General features: G+C 45.3%; 1 protein-coding gene across 1 annotated transcript in view; it reads right to left on the reverse strand.

The window, feature by feature from the left end:
- Nucleotides 1–348: 348 nt before the first annotated feature.
- Nucleotides 349–22,088, reverse strand: part of LOC119405084 (guanine nucleotide exchange factor subunit RIC1) — a 37,949-nt gene continuing 16,209 nt past the window's right edge. Inside the window, exons 12-26 of the mRNA XM_037671855.2 lie at nucleotides 20,670–20,780; nucleotides 20,060–20,149; nucleotides 18,930–19,083; nucleotides 16,534–16,799; nucleotides 15,903–15,989; nucleotides 15,485–15,587; nucleotides 14,334–14,428; nucleotides 13,272–13,318; nucleotides 12,262–12,386; nucleotides 11,714–11,904; nucleotides 10,016–10,188; nucleotides 6,109–6,255; nucleotides 4,360–4,711; nucleotides 2,784–2,902; nucleotides 349–1,862 (exon numbers count right to left, since the gene is read on the reverse strand). Coding sequence (XP_037527783.1) covers nucleotides 1,700–1,862; nucleotides 2,784–2,902; nucleotides 4,360–4,711; nucleotides 6,109–6,255; nucleotides 10,016–10,188; nucleotides 11,714–11,904; nucleotides 12,262–12,386; nucleotides 13,272–13,318; nucleotides 14,334–14,428; nucleotides 15,485–15,587; nucleotides 15,903–15,989; nucleotides 16,534–16,799; nucleotides 18,930–19,083; nucleotides 20,060–20,149; nucleotides 20,670–20,780 — 2,223 coding nt within the window. The 3' untranslated portion in view covers nucleotides 349–1,699. The remainder of the gene's footprint in view (nucleotides 1,863–2,783; nucleotides 2,903–4,359; nucleotides 4,712–6,108; nucleotides 6,256–10,015; nucleotides 10,189–11,713; nucleotides 11,905–12,261; nucleotides 12,387–13,271; nucleotides 13,319–14,333; nucleotides 14,429–15,484; nucleotides 15,588–15,902; nucleotides 15,990–16,533; nucleotides 16,800–18,929; nucleotides 19,084–20,059; nucleotides 20,150–20,669; nucleotides 20,781–22,088) is intronic.

Below are 22,088 nucleotides of genomic sequence, written 5' to 3' on the forward strand. Positions count from 1 at the left end.
CAGCATAATGCGTATCGAGACACAATAGATAAGAATAAACAGCAATTCCGGTGGCTAATTGTTTGAAAACACTTGTGATCGAAGGGTGCAGTGCCCTTCATGTGATGACTAACTACATTCTACCTGTTTCACTCAACTGCTGGTGCACAGGTGCTAGCAAGGAGATAATCTTCGTCAAAATACTCTCGGCTTTTTCTTTTTGTGTAAAGGGATGTTACCAGACAAACTCGTTTCTCACGCACTGAAATTAAGCACAGCCTCGACTCCTGCAGCTCCGTGCTTCCCATGTTGGAGTACACGCTGGGTTAAAAAAAAAACCACACAATGATCCAGTCTTGGACAAATCACTAAAAAACAAATTCATTTATGTATACTATACATCAGTTTGAAACATTCACCACCCCACCACAAAGCAGCCTGTGATATCAGGACTTCTTCATTTTCCTTCCTAGCACTCATTTCCCTTCTTTACCCGACTCCCAAGTTAGATGGATTTTCACGGTTGCTTACGAAATGGAAGGTACGGCAGTGGTCCTCCAAGGCCAGGCATTGAAGTACGGCACGTCGAATGAGCAGTCTCAGGGTCACGCACAGTTGATCTCACAAAGAAAGGCCAAACAACACTGTTTAAAAAACTGGTGACTTCGTCACAGTTCACTTACAGTCACGAAAGGAATGTGAACTAAGGCGGATGGAGCAACCATCGAATACTGCGGTAAGTTCACCTTGTTTGACAGTTTGGGCTTCGGACTTCAGAAGGACGGCCAGGGCACTAACGTAGAGTGCAGTTCAGTGCACAAGGAAGAGATCAGACATAAGAGCCCACAGGTAGTGATGCCTTGTAAGATATTTTTTGTCACAGCCATACGATACTCCATGTTCCGAGTGAGACATGGCAGGACGATGCCACAGTGCAGGCCTGTTGCGTGCAGTGAGGTGGAACCGATAATGGAGAACCAAGACAGTGGCAGTCCGTACGGTCCGGGCCAGCTCGTGCTGTTGAGTAGGCCTATAACAAGTGACAAGTCCGTGCGCCGGACTCGTCGATAGCGGCTTGTCTAGGAAGTTGGTCGACGTCGATTGCGCGAGTGAAAAGTTAAAATAGCTCACGTTTTTAAGATTTCCCGAGGATATGTTTGCAAGCTTATCATGCCCACGTGACAGCTGGTTTCACCGTAGTGTGTGAGACGTGGGCTTTGATGGATGATGGCATCACCGAAATTCGGCTACTCCGCAAGAAGACGTTTTGTCAAATGGCAAGTGTTGCTAGAGACGCGAGTCCTATGCAACTTCTTTGCATGCCTAAAGGATGATGCAGCGCTCGTTTTGTACTGCCAGCCTAACGAACCATTGAGCGGCGCTAATCCAAAAGCGCCTCCTTTTTGCTGTGTGTGCCTGCGAGCAGCATGCTGCACTAATACTACTAGAGTTACAATACCTCTCCCTTGAATGGAGGGCTCGAGCCTGCCTAACCTCTCCGCTGCGTCTTCATGAACGTAGAAACAGAGACTTCAAACTCTGTCAGCCTCCACACCGGACTGAAGTCGTCCGACGCCTTTCACACAATAGCTGCGGAAGATTAGTCATGCACCACCCGTGCGATACGCGGAACGACACTCGGCCATCTCGCACTGGCACGACACGGACGGCACTTTTAGCCTGCCCTGGCTCTGTACCTACATAGCTCTTGTCAGGGGCGCTATGACACACGGCAGCCTTCTTCTGGTCCCTCGGTGACGACGCTGGTGGCGGCGGTCATCCTGCGAGCCTCCATGGGGCTGCTGCGTTGGACCGCACCGTTGGAGGAAGGCGTGTCTGACCCGCGACCTTGAACTTGACGGAGCAGTCCCACGTAACCTGGACTGCAACAAGGACGACGGAAATTCCAAGATGGAAAAGAGGAATGCAATACGAAAACATATGTATGGCTACAAGTAATGTGGAGTAAAGAAGTTGCTTGAGACCAATACATAGTTAAGTAAGTAAACCAGAAGTACCTACTTAGGCATGGCGAATATTCTAGTGCTTAGACACGAAATTAAGTACATAATTCAAAACGAAGTCAAGCATTCAAAATTAACGAATAGGCACACATTTGACCACATGTAGCCCCTCTGAATAGGTGGTTTCACTGCAGCACGGGGCTGCCATGCCGTGAAACCACTTATCCAGGAGAAATCTGCACTGCTGCAAGGCCACACTTCAAAGTTAACTGTACACATAACCAATACCTTGATTAATTATTTCTTTACATTTAAAGGCGTGTTATACGAGCTTATATGCACAAAGTAGACAAAATTTCGAAATGTAGCATATTTTGCCACTTGTCTCTACTTCTGCACTCTATTCTATTCAAATCCTGCCACTATTCGAATTGGCTTCCACTTCGCTTCGAACCATAAAAGTGACATTCGCACACACCCAGTTCCAATTCTTGAAAATACTGCGCAAGTTAGTTGGGTCATTACAAAAACTGCCCATTTTACAATATGTCATGTATACTATTTGAACTATTCGATTCGAAATTATTAGACCAAATCGCAATTCGCTTTGAATTCCCAGTGAACCTCAAATTTAAAATTTGCTGATCCCTAGACCTAATGCACTTGAAAGGGCTAGGCACTGGTATCGTGGACAGACACCTCAAGCCATGCTTTTCGCCCATTAACGAGGCTCCTAATGCTTGGGCATTAACACCTGATGAGCGATGCTCGTATTCTGTACAGACGAGCTTAAAAAATATGCATGTGGTGATAAAAATGGCTGAAACCATCGCTGCATACCATTCGGCCAATGCCCACTGCATCAGCTTGTCCAGCGCCTCTGGAGTGGCCACCAGTGGTGCAACCAGGGTGTCACCAAGCATCAAAGCCAAAGGTAGAGCCCAGTCGCAGCACCGAGCCTGCACGACGAGCACAGCACATTTGCGAAAAAAAAAAGCCGTTGACCAGGTTGGCAACAACAGAACAGCATTACAGGTGTAATGTATTGTAGCACACACAACCGACTCGCAGTGAGAAAAGTTGTGCGCATGATTCATGCTGCTAACTGCAGACAGAATTGAAAAAGTGACCTGGCATAACTGTCAGCATGAAGCAAGGATTCTCATTTTATATGGTAAGTCGGCATCACTTTCACTACTGCTCCATGCAGTAGTGAAACTGTCTTGTAGATAAAGCAACTTCCCTTCACATCTTCACAAAAATTACACACAAAGGCTTGAAAAGCCCATTAATTTTGTATGATGCACAAGTACTGGAGCAGTGAGAGCTGTGAGGACGTAATGTATAAATTTGCAGTGAATTGTGCAGTCACGTGCAGAACTACATGCTTCTTTCTAGTTTCGAAAACAGCACAAAGTAGGTTTTCTGGAAGAATCTAAACGAGTTGGAGTGGTAAAAAAAATAGCAGAGCTTTTCATCACTGTAGCACAGTTTACTTCTAAGCTTTAACAATATACTAAAAAAGGAAAAATCTAAATAGATTGATCGTTAAAACCATATATAGTTGCATTGGAGTAAATTTCTGGCATTCTGCATGCAAAATACACAATGTGGTTATGGGGCACGCCATAGCGGGGGATTCCGGATTAATTTTGACCAGCTGGGATTCTTTAACATGCAATGAAATCTAAATACACGAGCATTCTTGCATTTCGCCGCCATCGAAATCTGGCCAATGGGGCTGGGAATCGAACCCACATCCTTGAGCATAGCAGTACAACACGTTAGCTGCTATGCTATTGCGAATGAGCGTGTTGCATCAGAGAGAACCTACACATGCTTAATTTAACAAGAAGTCTGGTCAACAGCTTGCATTGATGCAAGTTGCATTTTTTATGAGTGAAGCTGTTATAAGAGAAGTGCACAGTATTGGTACAAATACAATAAGGAAAAATTCAAGAGCCCTCGCCCTATCGGGAAAATGGGGACAAGCGAACCTTTGTGTCCGCATGCCTTTCTTTCTTTCTTTTCGTAGCATTGCAAAATGCTCCCAACTAACTGTTTCCCTCCTGCATGCCGGGAATTGGACTGTCACATAAGTGTTTAGCAGTGCAATACTTCAGTTGCTACAGGCAACGACGACGGTCATGCGTTCATATCCAGACAACGACACGTGGCAACGTGATATGACAAGTCACCTCGATAAAAGATCAGATTGCCATATCAGAAACGGCTCATCACCGACAAGCCCACAATCAAGAGAGCATCAATTATTTGAAAACTGCACACACAAATATGCTTGAGACCGGCACACCTTCGAGGGCTGCATTTCTGTACGTTCGCAGGCGCCACGTTTTTCGCTTACAATGTCAAAATCTGTGAGTTACAAAAGTTTAGCCTAAAAAATCTTGCTCACCTGTCCCAGTATGTGGAGGAGGTACCTGGCTTGGGCCTCCACTTGTGGAGAGCCCCGCAGCTCGGCGACACTGGCCGCATGCAGTCCCGCCTCGTCCTCCTCGAGCCACCAGCTCTCCTCTGAGGTGCTCTCTGAGTCGGCTGGTGAGCCACGTGTCACTACACCCCCGTCTACACCTCCGTTACGAAGTGGTTGACCCCCCATGGAAGCAGGGGGCGTGGCTTCTTCATCTCCCGCACCACCGACTTGGCTCGCCCCAGGTGTGACGGGACTGGCCGGCATTGGCCACTCGAAATCCGTGTGCACTGCCTTCAGCGCAGACACGAAGTCTTCCACCTTGGCTGCCCGCAGCCTGGAAATGACATAATGTGACTGCATATGTGTGGCTAGTGCTGCCATCTAGATACTGCACACTGGTGCTTCTACTTCCCTCGTTTTTATCAGAGTCACTATACTCATGCGAACAACTTTTCTTGGCAATGAAGGGAAAGCTACGGGGGTGGAGCTTCTGCACATGTACTACACTCAAACCTCATTATAACAAAGTCTCATCTGCCACCAAAATAACTTCGTTATATCCGAAAATTCGTTATAAACTTTTAGTTGTAACACTATGGCTATGACAAGACTATTCTTCATTTACTTCGTTATAACCGATAATTCGTTATAGCCATGTTTGTTATAACGAGGTTTGAGTGTACTGTGCAAAGTAGTCTGGTTTGGGGCGCATTTTGTACAACTGTGAAAAGTGATCGCTGCGCTGTATAAACGGTGCATAGCATTTGAGTTGTCTTCTTCGGCGACCATTTGTAGGTAAAATTGATTGCAAGTTTTCTAGGCAAGTAGACAGATGAACGAGAATGAGACGGACGCTACCACTGACGGACGCTCATTCTGATGAAGGCGCAGGTGCCATTTAGCGTTTGAGGTACACGTAAACAGCACAACTTCTTCACGCCTGCAAAAACACAAAATGACAAAGTCTAAGTTTAAACATATATAATTATCTCGCTGGTGTGTGCAGCATCCTGTCCCCAAGAGCTTCCTGTAGAAAATTAAGGAGTTTTGTTTCATTTCTCACTTGGAAAAACACAGATGCAATCGTGGGACTACATTCATTAGTGGCAGCATTCGTGCAATTTGGCTCTGTAGCCTTTGCTTCATTGCCAAGAAAAGCTGTCCGCGAGTATAGAACAAGCTGCATCAGGGGCGTGGGCCCTAAAGCGCTCAAGTAACAAAGGACACAAGACACAGCAGAGTAACCACACAAGATACCACTTATTGCACCTTCTATACAGTAAGTCAGCTAGCAGAATTACACATTGAATATAGCATGCCAGTGGAACACGTTGCGGAATTTAGGAAGTTTGACTCGCCATGACAAGCTGTCGAGCCCGAGCAATGTTCTCCCCTGCCAAAAACTCACACCTATTCTGTTCCGCAGGTGATGAACAGGCATGAACAGAGGTGCAATCAAAGAAATTGGATGGCAACTATGGGAAAGTTCCTTGGAGCTCCCTGTCGAGAGCGCATAGTCAGCTGCGTGTGACATTTACCCCACGCCAAAAGCACAGAATGTGTTTCTCTTGCACGTGAGTAATCATGCAAAAAGGTGGCACCAGTGCAGCAAGACTCATTATTCTATAGAAGGTGCAACAATTTCCTTTCCGTATTTGCACTAATGGGCATTGTTGTTCCGCTATTCCACACGGCAGAGTTGAGACACCACACACTGCGTTGCAAGCTCACCGTTCTTTCTCAAGGAAGTTCTGCAGAGGGAAGTCAAGATGGGCTGCGAATGAACCGAGCTTGCGCAACTGTCCCGCTCCCAGCAGCTTGCGAGCATGTCGGGTCAGAATGACTTCCATAAACACTTGGTTCACTGTGTCCTCATCCCTGAAAGAATGACACATGAAAATTTCACAACACTCTCACATGGGTGGCCTCAATGACTGATGTACTTGTCATGCAATTTCAAGATCGAATATACAGTTGAGAAGGACATTATGATGTCTAGTTGGCTCATTTTAATGGTATTATCTAATTGTGCCAGTGGGCAAAAGAACAACACATTAGGCACATTCCTTGTGTTCCTCCACATACAGTATTTACTTGAACCTAGGCTGATAGTTGTTTCAAATACTCATTTATTAAACTCCAGGGATGGCTTACATTTGAGTATTAAAAAAAAAGAAAAGAAAAATGAGGAGCGATGACAGTCATTGTTTCCACCAGCATAATAATTGCGGATTGCTCATGCCATCGTGGCTCATATGCCTGTTGGTTCAAAGTGCACCTCGTAACTCAAGGTGTCGCCGGTGCCACACTGTACCACAAAAAATATTTCGCATTTTCGTTTCGAAACGTAGGCAGGCCAATGATTACGGCTTCAGCGCACATCGTGTTGGCTGGAAACATGATGGCAGCCACCAACAAATGTGAGTGCGCGACTGCCTGCCGACATTCCCGTCACACTAAGCTTGTTCAACTATCTGGTCGGCATCATGTGTGGCGTAGCATCATTGTTAACCTACTGTAAGCTTCTAATAGGCGCCCACCCAAATGCACTGCACTGCCGCGGAACAGCTAAACCTGCCTAAACTGCGCAAGTAAACACAGCTGTCGCCACACTAGCCCAACATGATGCGAACAACAGCCACCTACTGTTAGAAGTGAGAGTCCTCGCGCCCAAGGCACAAGCGAGCGGTTCGTGCATTTCCCATACTCGCAGACGCTCGCGCGGCAAATGGGTGTGTACAAGAGTCCAGTTGTAGTGAAAGCGCAAGCATATAGTAGGCGACGCGCTGCACACAATTAGCTCAGAATGAATGGCGCCATGCTGTTGCAGGCTCCGGATTTCATAGGAGCAGCATCAGCTTTCGCTCAGTACAGATTGCCATGCAAGTACACATACCAGAGAAAGCCGGATGAGTCGTCCCCTCTGCTGCCATATCAAGCTATTTTGTGATCCCCTTTGTGGCTTGATCTATGTCTTTGTTCGATTGTAAGCGCTGTTTGAGTTTTGTGCATGCCGCACGTTTCTTTTTTCTGCTCGGCCTACATTCGAGGCAACTTTTTCTTTTTTTCTGGCTTTGGACTTTAGGGGATCGGCCTAGAATTAGGGCTCACTTAGATACAAGTAAATATGCTATGTTGCTATTCCACCAGCATAGCGGGATGAGGGGTGACACACACATTGTATGCATAATACTACATATGCACATCACGTACACACTTGCATAAGGTGAAGATGACACCCCCACCCGCCATATTCCTTCTATAAAAAATTCTCGCTATGCCCTTGTCTAATGCTGTTCAAGATCTGCAGTGAAGTATCAATGGCACATCCGAAAAAGTATGCAGACATTTGCCAGAAAAGAGAGGCTGAGGCAAAGATTTCATGACATATTCACTGTTGCAAACCCAACTTCCTCGCTCGCAAGAACATGCTGAGGGACAATAAACTGAATGTCGCAGAGAACAAAAAAACGCCAGGCCTGCGCTGAAACCGCAGCACAGTCACAGCGAAAGCTGGAAGAGCGGCGTTTCTAGAGCCGTTGTAAGCTCTCTTGGGGCTACAATACAAGTACACTAGAAAGGTACCCACTACGCCATAAATCACAATTTTTGTGAAGTTGGGAAGCACCTACTAAGCCATTATTCGTCATTCTGCAGAGAAGCGAGGCACCACCTACACGTCTATAAGGCATTATGTGCACTTTGTTGACGCGACGACTGATGACGATGAAGAATTATGGCTCAACCCTTTGTAATGGGTTGCAAGTTTTAAACGGCCCACCAGTTATGTAATTTCCATTGGGTGACGCCCGGTCGCTATTTCCCTCTCCCGTCATGCTGTATAACATACGTTGATGTGGGGAGAGAGACGGGAGGGGGAGGGGCAAATAACTTTACTGAGACGCCGAGGAAATGGATCATGCGCTTATGGGCTTCCTTAGCAGCCAATACAAGTGCACTTGCGAGGAACCCACTACGCTATAAATCATTCTAATTTTACTGAGACCCCGAGGAAATAGATCATGCGCTTATGGGCTTCCTTGGCAACCAATACAAGTGCACTTGCGAGGAACCCACTACGCTCTAAATCATTGTAATTTTACTGAGACCCCGAGTAAATGGATCATGCGCTTATGGGCTTCCTTGGCAACCAATACAAGTGCACTTGCGAGGAACCCACTACGCTATAAATCATTGTCATTTTTGAGAAGTAGGGCAGCAGGCACTGTGCCATTTTTAGTCATTCTACGAAGAGCCGTAATACCTGCTTAACGCATGTAAGGCATTATGCGCACTTTGTTGATGCTGTGCCTGATGACGACAAAGAATTATGGCAGATCCCTTTGTAATGGGTTGGAAGCATTCAACAACCTACTCGTTGCGCAATTCACATTGTGTGACGCCTGGTTACAGAATTCGCGTTGTGCGACGCTTGGTGCTTATTTTACTCTTCTATGACGCTATATTGCATATGCTAATGTGGTTCCTTCCCGACATGAAGCCTGTATAGGACCTTTTTGCAAAGCAGTTTCAAGCACCAGTATGGCTCAGAGGTTGAATACTGGGCTCCCACGCAGAGGGCCCAGGTTCGAACCTCGTTCCATCCTGGAATTTTTTTCTTATTTCGTTTTTTTTCTTATTTCGAGCGATACTGGTTACGGACACCGGCGGCGGCGGCGGACAACTACGGCGCCAAAAACGGCCGGTGAAATGATCTCATAACAGCTTTCGCTGTAAAAAAATTGGGGGACGCTTAAGCTTCGCCTTTAAGAGTTGACCGCGATAGCGATACCCTGCCCCTAGTGCGTACTTCGACCGCTACGTGTGTGTAACACAATGGACGCACTAAGGAGTGTGCGTTATGTAATGGGTAGCATGCTTCAAAGCAAATATGCGCGAGAAACTTTTTCGAACTTGTGATGCACCCACTACGTGGTCTTAAGGAAATACGCGCAGTAATGTGTGTGCCTTCTGTAATGGGTGGTTGGCTTTAAACCACCAAGTCGTTATGATATCCGCATGCTGTGACGCCCGATGAAAATGTACGCTTGTACCACGCATAATTAGTGCGATATTACATCTCATACTGTGACACCTGTATATACAGGATGCGTATGTTTGTGAAGCATGAAAGTCACTTTCAGTGCAGTTCCAAGCAAAGGCGTGGCTGCGTGGTAGAAAACCTGCTTGCCACGCAGACAGCCTGGGTTCGATTCTTACTCGAACCCAACATTTTTATTATTTATTTTATTTGCAGCTTTCTCGGTTTTTCGGTCATGGACAAGATGATGATTTTTCGCTCACAACCAACGACGCCGACACCGGAATTTCTGCGAAACGAGCTCTCTAACGCTATCGCGTTAAAACCGGAACAAAAAAAAAGCATGCACATAACTCAAATTCAAGAAAGCACATGCTATTCTAGCGACCCTTCAACAAACACGCAATCGATGTCCTGAAACAATATCAATGCATGCATAGCACTATTGTCCAGACAAAGTAAGTTGGTGTTAGCAAGTTGATATCGCTGCCATTATGGCACGTTATAAAACACATAGGTATTGATATGAATTACATAGTGGCCAGAGTAATATGCACATTTTTACATTTGTATCATGATGTGTTTATAGCAACTCACGTTGAAGGACCAGTCGAGGGTCGCGGAGGTGAGCAGTCTGCTTCGGGGTTGATGGCACGCAAGAAGCGCACCAAGTCACGTGCCAAGACCCAATGGGCGCCATCGAGAGCAGCTCCCAGCAGCAGAGTTGCATGCTGACGGCTGACAAGAGGCACTTCCAAGTTTTGCAGAACCTGCACCACAGTGTGGAATGCCTCCGGTTTTCAGACAGAAAAAAATGTGGGCAGCTCGCACTAGTGGGGCTGGACTAACAGCGGAGGTTGTGGCCAACCTAGTTTCTGTCAGCTTCTACGAGCTCGACCGAGTCATTGCTAGGTTTGGCTAGGCATTGCAAGGCTTGGCTATGTGGAGCATAGAACTATATTGCTTGGCAAAATGTCGCCGTGACTACGTTAAATTAACAATTAATTAGTATGCTCATAATCAGCTTGGCCTTAATTAGCAATGTCTTAATTAGCAAATATTAATTGGGAGGTTCTTAATTAACAATTAACCTTAATTAGAAAGGTCTTCAGCAGATTAAAAAGAGGACAAAGAGAGTGCATGCCGGCCGAGCAATGCACTAGAAGATAGAGGCCAATCATGATGATAGCTTTCTGTTCACTCTGCATGGCCTAACCTCAAGCTTAAACAGCTCCGCTGTTAAAATTCTCTCAAACGTGTAGGGCGATGCAGAACATTTCCTTAATTGCTAGCGAAGGTTACCACATCACCTTCTGACGTGTGCACATTTGTGTAAGTGATTTGGTTTTACCACTTGCTACCAGTGATGGCAAAGAAAAAGGGACAGACAATGAACTTTTGGTGAAATCAACGTCCTATGAACTAAATTTTCCATCACTCAGCCTGCAGTATGCTGCATGTTGTTGAAGACGATCACATTGCCAGAAGTACTACTGCCAGAGGAGTAGGCAATTCTTTTAGTGCGAGAACATCACATGACAAACTGCACAATGAATACATATCCTATAATTACCCAGTAATTATTGTGACAAGAACAGTTATCTACAAAGAACATCCCATCACCTTAGCTTTCTTGGAGCAAAGTGCGAAGCACGTTATTGCAATTTATTGCAAGGATGACGCATTTATCAACACTGGAATATCATTGACACCTGAAGAGGATATAACAACTTCAATAAACTAAACAGTTTTATTTTGTTCTGTATTCTGGCATACACGATAGAGTTCGCATAATACCGGGTTACCGGACGCTACTAGTGATATCGTACGACATTTTCTAACTACAATTACAGGCACTTTTCTTTCACTCAACAAGTGCTTTTGAAAATAAAAAAGAAGGCGCAAAAGGGTAGCATGTTCATCGTTATGCAGCTGGCAAAAGTTTAAACCAGGAGCAAAGTAGCGTAACCTTTTGTTACTGCAATAATAGCTGTGTTTGTCTGGCTGAGTTCTTTGCCAGCACCCCAACCATTTGCTTTTATGCCTCCGCTAACTCCGATAATACACAAATGCAAAGTGCAAAGAAGTTTATGGACCAATTACTCTGATGCAGTGCACACCGACGTACCAGTACATTGGTGTGCAAGTTTATCATTTAAAAAGTTTCATAAATCAAACTGCTATGCTACATCACATGCAAGTACGTGCAAGACCTTTCAACTAAACCTTATAGCTAACACAACGAAGTAAGAACCCAAGATATGTGGCTCAATGTACAAGGAGTGTGAGCTGTACCAGTAAATAGGATGCAGCCGTGTCCAACTGTCCTTGCAGGAGGCACTCCTGGAAGAGGTCCTTGGGGTTTCCCACAGACGCAAACAGATGAGGCCACAGTGCAAGCTCAGTTTTGCGGGCACACTGCACCACTGTCTGGAGGAACACCGGGAACTCGCGGATGAAGTCGATCACTCGTGGAAGCAGCGCATCTGGGTACACACGAGGAAATACGAGGCCCGTTCAAATAGGAGCCCTTGAAGGCAGTAAAAAGGAACACATTCATTATGACCCACACTGTAGATTATTAGATCAATACACATTTGCTTAACACAGGCATCTTTTTTTCCAGTCTTGTGACATTTGAACAAACAAGATCTTACTGTAGCCTAATTTTTGCAGCTACTCCAAACAAAGCAGAGCTAATGTAATGAAAACGTACGCTTTGTGTGTAGGAACATACTACTGCAAGTACGCAAAATGATGTCAAGCTTCAATCCGTGGGTACTGTATATCAGTGTACTGATGTGATGAAATAAGTTCAATGCAATTCAATTCAATGCATTTACCAGGAATGGGCTCGGATGACATGGCCTCTTCTTCAAGCACCTCGTGCAGCAGCAACTCCAACGAGTGGTGGAAGTAAGGCAGTTCAGCACAGCTGCGCGCTATCTCCCATGCGTGGTAGCCCAGGCTGCGATAAGGGAGCACAGGGGCTCACAATGCCACTGCACCTCTCAATGAGTCCCTCGCCGGGTGTGGGCGTAGCAAACAAGCGCAGCACATAGGTCACTCAGTGACGATCGCATATGTAACGCATAAAACACTCGTGTGGCGCAAAAAACAGTCAATATTTCAAGCAGAATGCCCTGGGCCCTTCCTTTCGATGGAGTTGTACATTGAGTGAAAGTCGCACACACGAATGCCCTACACAACACACACTGCTTGGAATATCCCTGCCAATAGTACTGACTTTGGTTCTTCATCCAATACCACGCCACCGCAAAACAAAATAGGAAAAAGAAGGAGCCGGAACTCATCATGTGAACTTATTGCAGTCCCTTGCACAAACATAATGCCAGTTTTGCTATCGTCGTTCTTTTCCGTACAAGCAGCATAGGTTGTGAAAAAACAACAACAGTGAGCAATTTAAATGCAGATTCCATTCCCAACTCCTAAAAATACAAAATAGTTACAAATTACTTTCATGGAGTTGACAGCTACGATTACTTCAAAAGACACCAATGGCATTATGTAGCACTTTCTGTCATCCTTTGCTGCCACTATAATAATAACTGTCGGGGTTTTACGTCCTGAAACTACGATATGATTATGAGGTATGCTGAAGTGGAGGGCTCCGGAAATTTTGACCATCTGGTGTTCTTGAACATGCACTTAAATCTAAGTACACAAGTCTCTAGCATCTCACCTCCATCGAAAGGCCGCAGCCGCTGCCGGGATTCGATCACGCGACCTTTGGGGCTGCCAGTTTGAAGTTTGTTTTTCCCAACTGCTATATCATGTACTGATTGTTATGCTACCTACAAAAACCTTTGTGGAAATGGAAGTGTGCACTCACTTGCGGCAAAGCAGCTGGCGTAGAATTAGGTGCAAGTAGACTTGACTCTGAAAGACAATCACAGCAACAACTTTCGAATAAAGTCACTAGTCGGCAACAACTATCACCGTGTTGGAATTGCTGGTGATCTGTTAAGAAAGCTCTGCACTTGAAATAGCTAAACATACAGAGTACAAAGATAACTTTTGTGGGTTTATTAAAACTTTCACTCAGAAAATCGGAACGTAGGTCACTAGTGAACTCTGCCCTGAAAATTAACTTCACCAAATGCTCCTCGACATTGCCGTGAAGCCCGACTACGCTACTACCAGAAGCATACAGTGAGCAGCTATTAAAGCAGCGACGACTAAACACTGGGACGTGGCGTATGCATGCACGGACACACACACACACACACAGAGTAAAACTCCGTAAACTTGGTACTGCATAAAAAAGTATCAAGATAAACAAGAAGTTGTGCCTGTGGCACAATCCTGCTGATCAAAGGCAAACAATCACATTACACCCTTGGCTGAATGTACAGGCTGTCTCACGCTTAGGGGAAATCTCGGAGCGCCTGGCATCGCGATGCGGCCAGCGCTGCAACCACGCGCAGTCAGCAGCTCGCGCGTGCGCAGATGTACAACTCTACACCCTTGAAGCGTCTGCGCACGCGCGAGCTGCTGCCGGCGCGCGATTGCAGCGCTAGTCGTATCGCGATGCCAGGCGCTCCGAGATTTCCCCTAAGTATGAAACAGCCTGTACATCTGACAAAGTTCAAGCTGCAGCAATATAAGACCTAGCACACATTTTGCCAGGCATAAAATTAAAATTTCACACTTGCCAACAAATACTAATGTTACTTGTCAAGCGATACCTAAGACTATGTACAAGCTTTATGAAAGCTTGCAAGACATGGCTCGAATGTGTACAACGTGAACTCAGGCTTGTTGAAAAGACTTTGCTTTAGACACTGAAAACAGAAAAAGTGATAGGGTTGTTGATTTTTGTTCGAGTCAATCAGCAAGCCTAACTTGCACTGAAAGACTTGAAAGGCTTGGCACTACCAAATGCTAAACTTACCGACTTGGAAACAACACAAAGAGGGAATGGGTCACTGCCGCAGAGTGCCGTGTCACTTTCTGCACCGAGAACCACAGCCTCTTCAAAAAGCACGGCTGTAAGAGAGAGGACACAGTTGCATTCAACATCATGTACCTAATAAACACATAATGCAGAGGACAAAACGAAGCTTTCTCATACATCAGTTATGCAGTGAAATTCAATTACTCTTTTACATCAGGTTCAAGCACAGCCTACAAAACAGTTCATGTTCAAGGCAGACCACGAATGATAACATAATCATGGTGTCCTCATACAATGTAAATCTGTGCAGGATACTCACACTTCTGTTCCAGATGCCATGTGGCATTCTAAGTGTGCATGCATCTCTGAAGCCCTTGAAGAATAATGCGCTGACATTTCCATTGTGACCAGTCTTACACTTCCATTAAAAAGAAGCTTCCATTCAGGAGCTTCTGTTTAAATAAATGGGAATAACTTGCTTTTCCTGGCAATTGAGCACTACTGCACTCATTTGAAGGGGTTTGTTGCACTTATAATCAAAATTCAGGACCTACAATGAACTGTAACAAGTACGTTTTTATTTAGTAGGCCAATTTTTACAAGTACTGTAACAATATCACAGTTCCATGAACTACACCTTGACATCTAAAGTAGACATTGATTTTTTTCGTTTTTACACTGTTTATAAGTATACATGACTAATTTCTGAGTGGGGCTTCTGCAAAACTCCTGTAAGCATGTTAACGATCTCATGCAAGCTGTAAAATTATCCTTACAATTTGTCCCCATTGGGTGCCCTAACAGATAAGTTTACATAATAGCAAAGTCTATCTTTTGGGTGCAGTTACGGATTCATTAAGATGTTGCCATTACAGTGCTTTAATTAAGAGTTCAGCATTCAGTTTTAAGAGATAACTATTCTGTACACATCAGCTACACTCAACATATCGTGTAACCAGAAATATCAACAAGTACTTAACTAGAAATGAACAAACAAAAGAGGCCAAGAAACACCAATAGGGTTTGTGCAACACGTCAATGGTAGCATGTTGAGCTCGCCGAATTGTTCCATTTCTAAAGGTAGGCCTACAGTGAGGTCCTTTGCAGGTAAACCTAAATCAAAGGCAGTGGGTGCACAGCCCGCTCACCGAGGGGATAGATGTGGACGGCAATTGGCAGCATGATACGCTTTGCCATGAAGGCATGCTTGGCACCGGCAGTGTCGCCTGGCAGGAACAGTGGCAGCCACACCTGTTTGGCAAGAGGGCAAAAGATATTTTTGGTTTGAGTACTTACATGGTTGGGGCTGTACAATGTTGCGTAGCACCGCATCAACACCGACAATATAACGCAACCATCAGGCCCAATAGAAGAGCTTCACAAGCCCAACAGAAGACGTCTCATCGATACACAGCTTTGTACTGTTGCCACAGATTCGAAACAGCAACAATGCAGTAAGGATGCCGTAGCTTTAAATTGTCTGTTAAGCTTCTTATCTAGTAGAAAGATCTATCGAAAGCTTGAATGCGGAGAATGCACTTGCCTACAACACAATGCTGGTCATACCTGCATGCCGTGGACACCGCAAGCAATCCACAGCGCTTGAGTCAGGTGCGGCATTCGAGACTCGGGGCAGCTCTCAGCCACCCAGACCTGGAAAAACACATTGTCAGAAGCAGCAGTGCAGAATGATCCAATGTCCAGTACCGCAACAAAAATCAGGAGCGAGTGGTATCATAGTATCATATCATACTGGATTTGATCCTCGGTGCCACCGGGCACCCACTGATTTCTCTAATGGGGAAAGAGGTACCCCAAACTGGTGCTTGGTGGTGTGGGTACTCATCTCGAGAAGCTGACATTTCCTTTTTGTACTCTCTCTTGTCTGTTCATCGTAACCTCACAATTATAACAGTTTATAACCTCTGGAAACGAAACTGAAACTGGCTGTAGAAAACCTGTCATATAAAATTATTTAGCATGCTCTGAGGCTTGGCAGTATTATTATTCTATGGTCTTGAGGACCCAGACCATCACGTAATGCTGAGTATGAATAGTAACAAAAAAAAGGGCCAGTATTCCTTAAAGGAATCCAGGCAACCAAAATTTATCCAGAACCCTTCTGTAATTTACCACAAAGTACTTTGGGATGTAAAACTCCACAAGAACTGTTATATTTTTTCACACCTTCACTCACCCTCTCAACGCAGAAAGCAAGCACAGTGGGGGCACTCCACTGGCGAAGTAGTGGGGGTGGTGCCCCCCGGGGTGGGGCTAGCGGGGGTGGCGCCGAGGCAGGGTCCTGCTGTAGCAGCACCAGTCGTCCGGCCACATTGAGCAGTACGGCCAGCTTGGAGGAGGGGCCTCCACGTGCCCCGCCCAGCTGCACCAAGGTGGCCGACACCACACACAGCGGGTGCGGCACCAGGGCGGACAGGTCCAGTTCCTGCAGGCGCTCCAGGCCTGCACCGTGTGCATGAAAATGAGAGGTCCACTCGTTTCACCTGCACTTCGTGAACCATTTTACCGTGGCGCTGCGCTTCGGCATTCGTTTCATGAGTTCAACATGCTGGTGTCAGCACCACGGTACATTCAAACTTCGATATAGCAAACGCGGATACAGTAGAACCCCGCTGATACATTTTTGAAGGGACCGTAGGAAATAAACGTAAGAGACGGGAAACGTAAGAGCCGAAAAACAGGAAAAACGGCAAAATATTTAGTGGTACAGAATTTTATTTCAATTCTTACGAGTAGCACGAAAATTGGCGCGCTCAGCCGCGATCTAGTCGATGGATAGAAACGCGGAGCTTAGGACGGCCTCATCCACAGAAATGTAATCAACGTATGTGATTTTTTTAACACCAACAGCTGTAGGCATGAAAGAACTAAGCACACGCAATCACGACCGGCGCGGCGAGTCCGACCGCGAACCGCACGCACGACCACGCGAGCTCCAACCAGCTCGAACTCCTCCCGTTCTCCGACAAATAACGATGATGATGAGTCTACGCCAACGCGATGGCAGAAGTGAATGCCAATCTCGAAGGCCTTGCTTTCGCAAGCAGTTACGTCATTCACGCCATGTTTGTGCAATACAAATCTCAGAGGCTATGCTTTTGTCAATAGTAAATGCCAATCTCGAAGGCCTTGCTTTCGCGAGCAGTTACGTCATAGACGCCATCTTTGCAATTTGAATCTCGAAGGCCATGCTTTTGTTTGCATCAATTGAAAGATTCTGTTGCTTGCGCCTCTCATGCGGCTAATATTACGGTCAAACGAGGCCAAACTGCGTGAAAATGCACCATGGCCGCTCTCTTTGGTAGTCACTCGGTCGGCTCCGAGCGCACTTCGCGACGTATCATACGGGAACGGTCCGACAGTTACGACGTAACAGCGGGGTTCCCAATACATTGTATCCTATGGGAGCTATGCCGGGACCGGCGGAAAACGACGTAACAGCCGGGAAAACGCAGCAGTGAGGAACGTAACAGCGGGGTTCTACTGTATAACGAATTATCGGTTATAGCAAAGTAATTGAAGAATAGCCTTGTCATAGATACAGTGTTGCAAATATACGTTTATAACAAATTTTTGGATATAATGAACTTATTTTCGAGTTAGATGTGACTTTGTTGTAATGAGGTTTGAGTGTATTCGCTTTGAAAAAGTGCAGGCATCATGCAAGCCTAGTTAACACATTCCCTGCACCATCTTGTGAGGTACTGCCAAGGCCATGTTGCACAAGATGGCTGGAACCGCAGCAGACGACAAAGACAACTGCATTAGTCTATTTTAATGGCGTTCGAAAACTATGCCAGTGAACTTGTTCCAGTAGTTGCAAATGCCAAGCAATCACAAATCACAACTGTCATAACTCGCAAGGCAACCGACCGCAGCAGGGGGTCTGCCTGAAACCTGCACTCTCGTGTTCGTAGGAGCATCGCGTTGCTGCTGCCCCTGTCGAAGTTCCTGCACGACGGCAGCACCCACATGGCACCACCATGGACCAGTTCAGGTAGTTCAGAGCAAATCGAACGGACCCGAGGAGTCGGCGCTAGAAGGGTATGTTCAGATAATGAGCTAGGGGCAGATGATGCTGTAGAGAGAATAATATGGCCAAATTGGGAAAGGACATACTGTAGAGACTCAGAAAGACAGTAAGTTGAGCTTGTTGGTAGGTATTCATCATGAAAGAGGGTGGGAGAGCAAACACAGACACAGTTGAAGAGAATGAGATACCGTGTTTGTACGTTCACCCTTTTTCGTGCTTCAGAAACTCATGTAAGCCCCCTCCCACCCCCAGAAAGATTGAAGATAGCGTCAGCTCAACACATGATCACCATGTCAGAGCATACAAATGTGCAGCTGAACAAAACACTCTCAGCTGATACACTGTCTCTTAGAGGTAATGTGTTGGGCTGACACTGCATAGAAAAGAGTGAAAGGAATGAGTCCACAGGAGAGTTCTCTTGAGAAGTCTGGCTGTGTGACATAAAGCCATCTCCTAGTTTATTTCTAGCTCCATGTTTTCTGATGCAGTTCTGTGCACTCACTGCACAAAAGCAAGCATATTTGTACAGTTTAACTCACCACTGTGGCTTATACGGTGGAGTGCCAGGCGACTGTTGGAGGCAAACACGAGCAGACGGTCTTCGGAGAGTGCGAGCTGGAGCACCTGGGCGTCGACCCGCAGCACCCGCACGAAGATGTCGTCCAGTTTCGAGGATCGCGGGTACAGACGCACCTGCATGCATTGAAGGGTAGACACTGATAATGCTGCTCATGAAGTTGGTAATAAGGGAGTGCTGTCACCATAAAAATTTAACCCGAATGCAAGAGCACATGGCTAGTGCAAAAATTTGCACAGTGCAACTAACACTGGCCACTATGTCTCTGTGAACAGAAAAGGTTTGACTTCCCACTGGTGCTGCTGGTTCACAGCCCATTACCACTCTCACTGCCCATTCAAGAACCACATGAATGCGATTTTCTCAGCTGTTATGTCATGACTGGTTAAATAAGCAATTCCACCTGCTGTTTACATGCCTGGACCAAGGACATCGCTGCCACTTAGTTGCAGTGCTGATGTCTGAGCCAGCCTGTGAGCGTGCTTTGGTTAAGTTTGATGATGACTACACTCCATTCTTGTAGCCATGCAGCTGGTCAAATGGTAAACATCACTTGGATCTGTGCTTGTCGATAACCAGAAAAGCCAGTGAACAGACGTCTAAGAATACTGGAATTACTAACTAATTAAAAAAAATAACAACGACAGAGAGAAAAGGAATACAATATTTAAATGACAGCTTTCCACCTATTTAACAGGAACGGAGGACTCGTGCACTGAGAAATTACAAATTACAGCTACTGAGAGGATATGAACAGGAAAGTGAACTATCTAAAGCATTGTCATATGACATGAAAGACCTATGATGGTTAATGTACATCAACCCTAACCACACACCCAAATCTAGTGGTCGTATGCACACAAAAGCTAGAACAGTAATAATGTTCCTTTCAACTTATTACCTAGCACATGTGTAACTAATGAATGGTCAGATATCGCAATAACTTTCACACTGAAAAAAAAAAACGTGCAAGTGCAAGCCAACTATATGAGTACTATATGGTTGGAAATGGTGAACACAAATCAAATAGTGGCTGCTAATGAGAAATGTGGTGGAAGTCTATGCAGTATGATAGGTGACAATGAAACACACCTCATCAGAGCCATCACGGAGGTTGATGCAGCCAAGCACGACAAGCGACTCCCACCAGAGAATGCCACCGGTCACCACAAAGTCTTGCTCCTAAATTGGGCATCAAAAACGACACTGCACATTAAAAGGACACCAAAGGCTGTAGTTATACAGTCTAGTAAGAGCTTAAGCTCACTAAAAGTCCCTCAATGCTTCTGTGACAAAAAACGAGAGCTGTGGAAAATAATTGTCATCCAGGTGTGTTTATGATTCCCTAAAAACTGATATTTGCACAAGCCTTGTTCTAATTTTTTAAAATATTGTGCAACTAAGTTGTTGGCCCATGACAAAAATGCTCATTTTGCTTTACAATATGTGATATATACTATTTGAACTATTCAATACGAAATTATTCAACCAAATCCCTATTTGCTTCAAGCTCACTTCGAACCTCAATGTTACTATACATGCATCCCTAAAGCATTCATTCTTTGAATGTCCACGTAGCTGCATAGTAAAGCTGCAAAATTAGCAAGAAGCTAGATGTAACAGCTTTTTTATGAGCGTTACAGATAAGAAAGAACATCCCGCATTTATTATACAAATGCAAGAACCTCGTGCAAGCACTCACCTGTGTTTCATTGCCAAAGAACTTCCACTTGTTGTGTGCTAGCGAGCAGTGGGCGAAACCTCCCCGGCCAGCCACTGCAACGTGATGGCAGCCAGCATCTATTGCAGAGTACTGCATGATACACAGAGAAAAAGAAGAGAGGTGAATTTCCCTAGTACATACCAGAGGAATTCTGAACTCACAGCATTTCTTGCATCTCCTTGTGGTCAGCTTTATAGGGTCATTTCAAAGGAGAAGCAATATCAAAATACTACTAATGACACATGAGCAGAAACCAGCAACAGGATGAAAGACCCATGCAGGGGTGTCGCCAGGATTTTTTTCACTCGGGGGCATCCACGACAAATGAGACAGGGAGGCATGGGCGCTGTGGTTTGACTAGGTTTGCTCTTAGGGAAAAGGGAGGGGGGAGAAGGGGCCTGCCCCCCAGTGCCCCCCACTGGCGCTGCCCATGGTTTAAAATTAAAAGCAATAAATTTTCTGCTCTTAATCATGAGCCAATGTGCCCAAATGTGTACCCTTCTACTAACGACACTTATTCCTTCGGACATTATTGCCCATGCAGTCATCAACAGTGAATCAACATAACAATTCTGACTGGTACAAAGGTGACAGTGATCTGGTGTGCACATTTTTCCAAGGCTGTGAAGCATATTTATTTCAATTATTTCTTTCGGGACTGCATAAAGAGGCAATTAGAAAGGGTGCCAGAAGTTTTTTTTTTATTATTAAATCAAGTCGTGGAGCTATATTTGTGTTACGTACATCAAAATGAAGCTAATGGAATGGTCTTTCATACAGATTGAAATATCACCCATGAAGATTATACATAGTAATAATAAAAAATGTCCTGTTGAACACTTGCTGCAAGGACAACATAAAAAAGTTGGAATAAACATAGATACTTGAGCGAAAATAGTACAGTAAAAAAAATCCAGGATATACAAAACATGCCTCATTGCCCCTTTTCTTTCTCTGAAAAATTTGGTTCACTTATCTACAGCACTTTTTTTGGTGCGCTTCTAAACAAGTGCAACACTCATGCCCAACGGGGCTTGCGCCACTCAACGAAGCAGTTCCGCGCAGTAGTAAAAGACGAATGTACTTGACAGGTACTGGAAAAGACATCTGTTTTTAACTCGGTTTGCTTCTGCTTATAACAGAGCTTGCAATTCTTGCGCCTGCCTACATTTTCTGGCTTGTGGAGCGCGTGACTAGCGGATGGGGGGTGGAGGAGGTGAAGCAGTGCGGGCTGGCCTGGCATCGTCAAGATTGAGAAGCTGATGGATGAACTCTTTTCTGAAAGACTGTTGAGACTCTACCAAACAGAAATAAATCAATGTGAACGAACAGAAAGTCTCTTTGGCTACTCACGAGAGAAGCGGATGTGAAACTACGCTCACCTACAAGTACTGGCTG

Source organism: Rhipicephalus sanguineus, chromosome 9 (genome assembly GCF_013339695.2).
Source record: "Rhipicephalus sanguineus isolate Rsan-2018 chromosome 9, BIME_Rsan_1.4, whole genome shotgun sequence".
Lineage (NCBI taxonomy): Eukaryota > Metazoa > Arthropoda > Arachnida > Ixodida > Ixodidae > Rhipicephalus > Rhipicephalus sanguineus.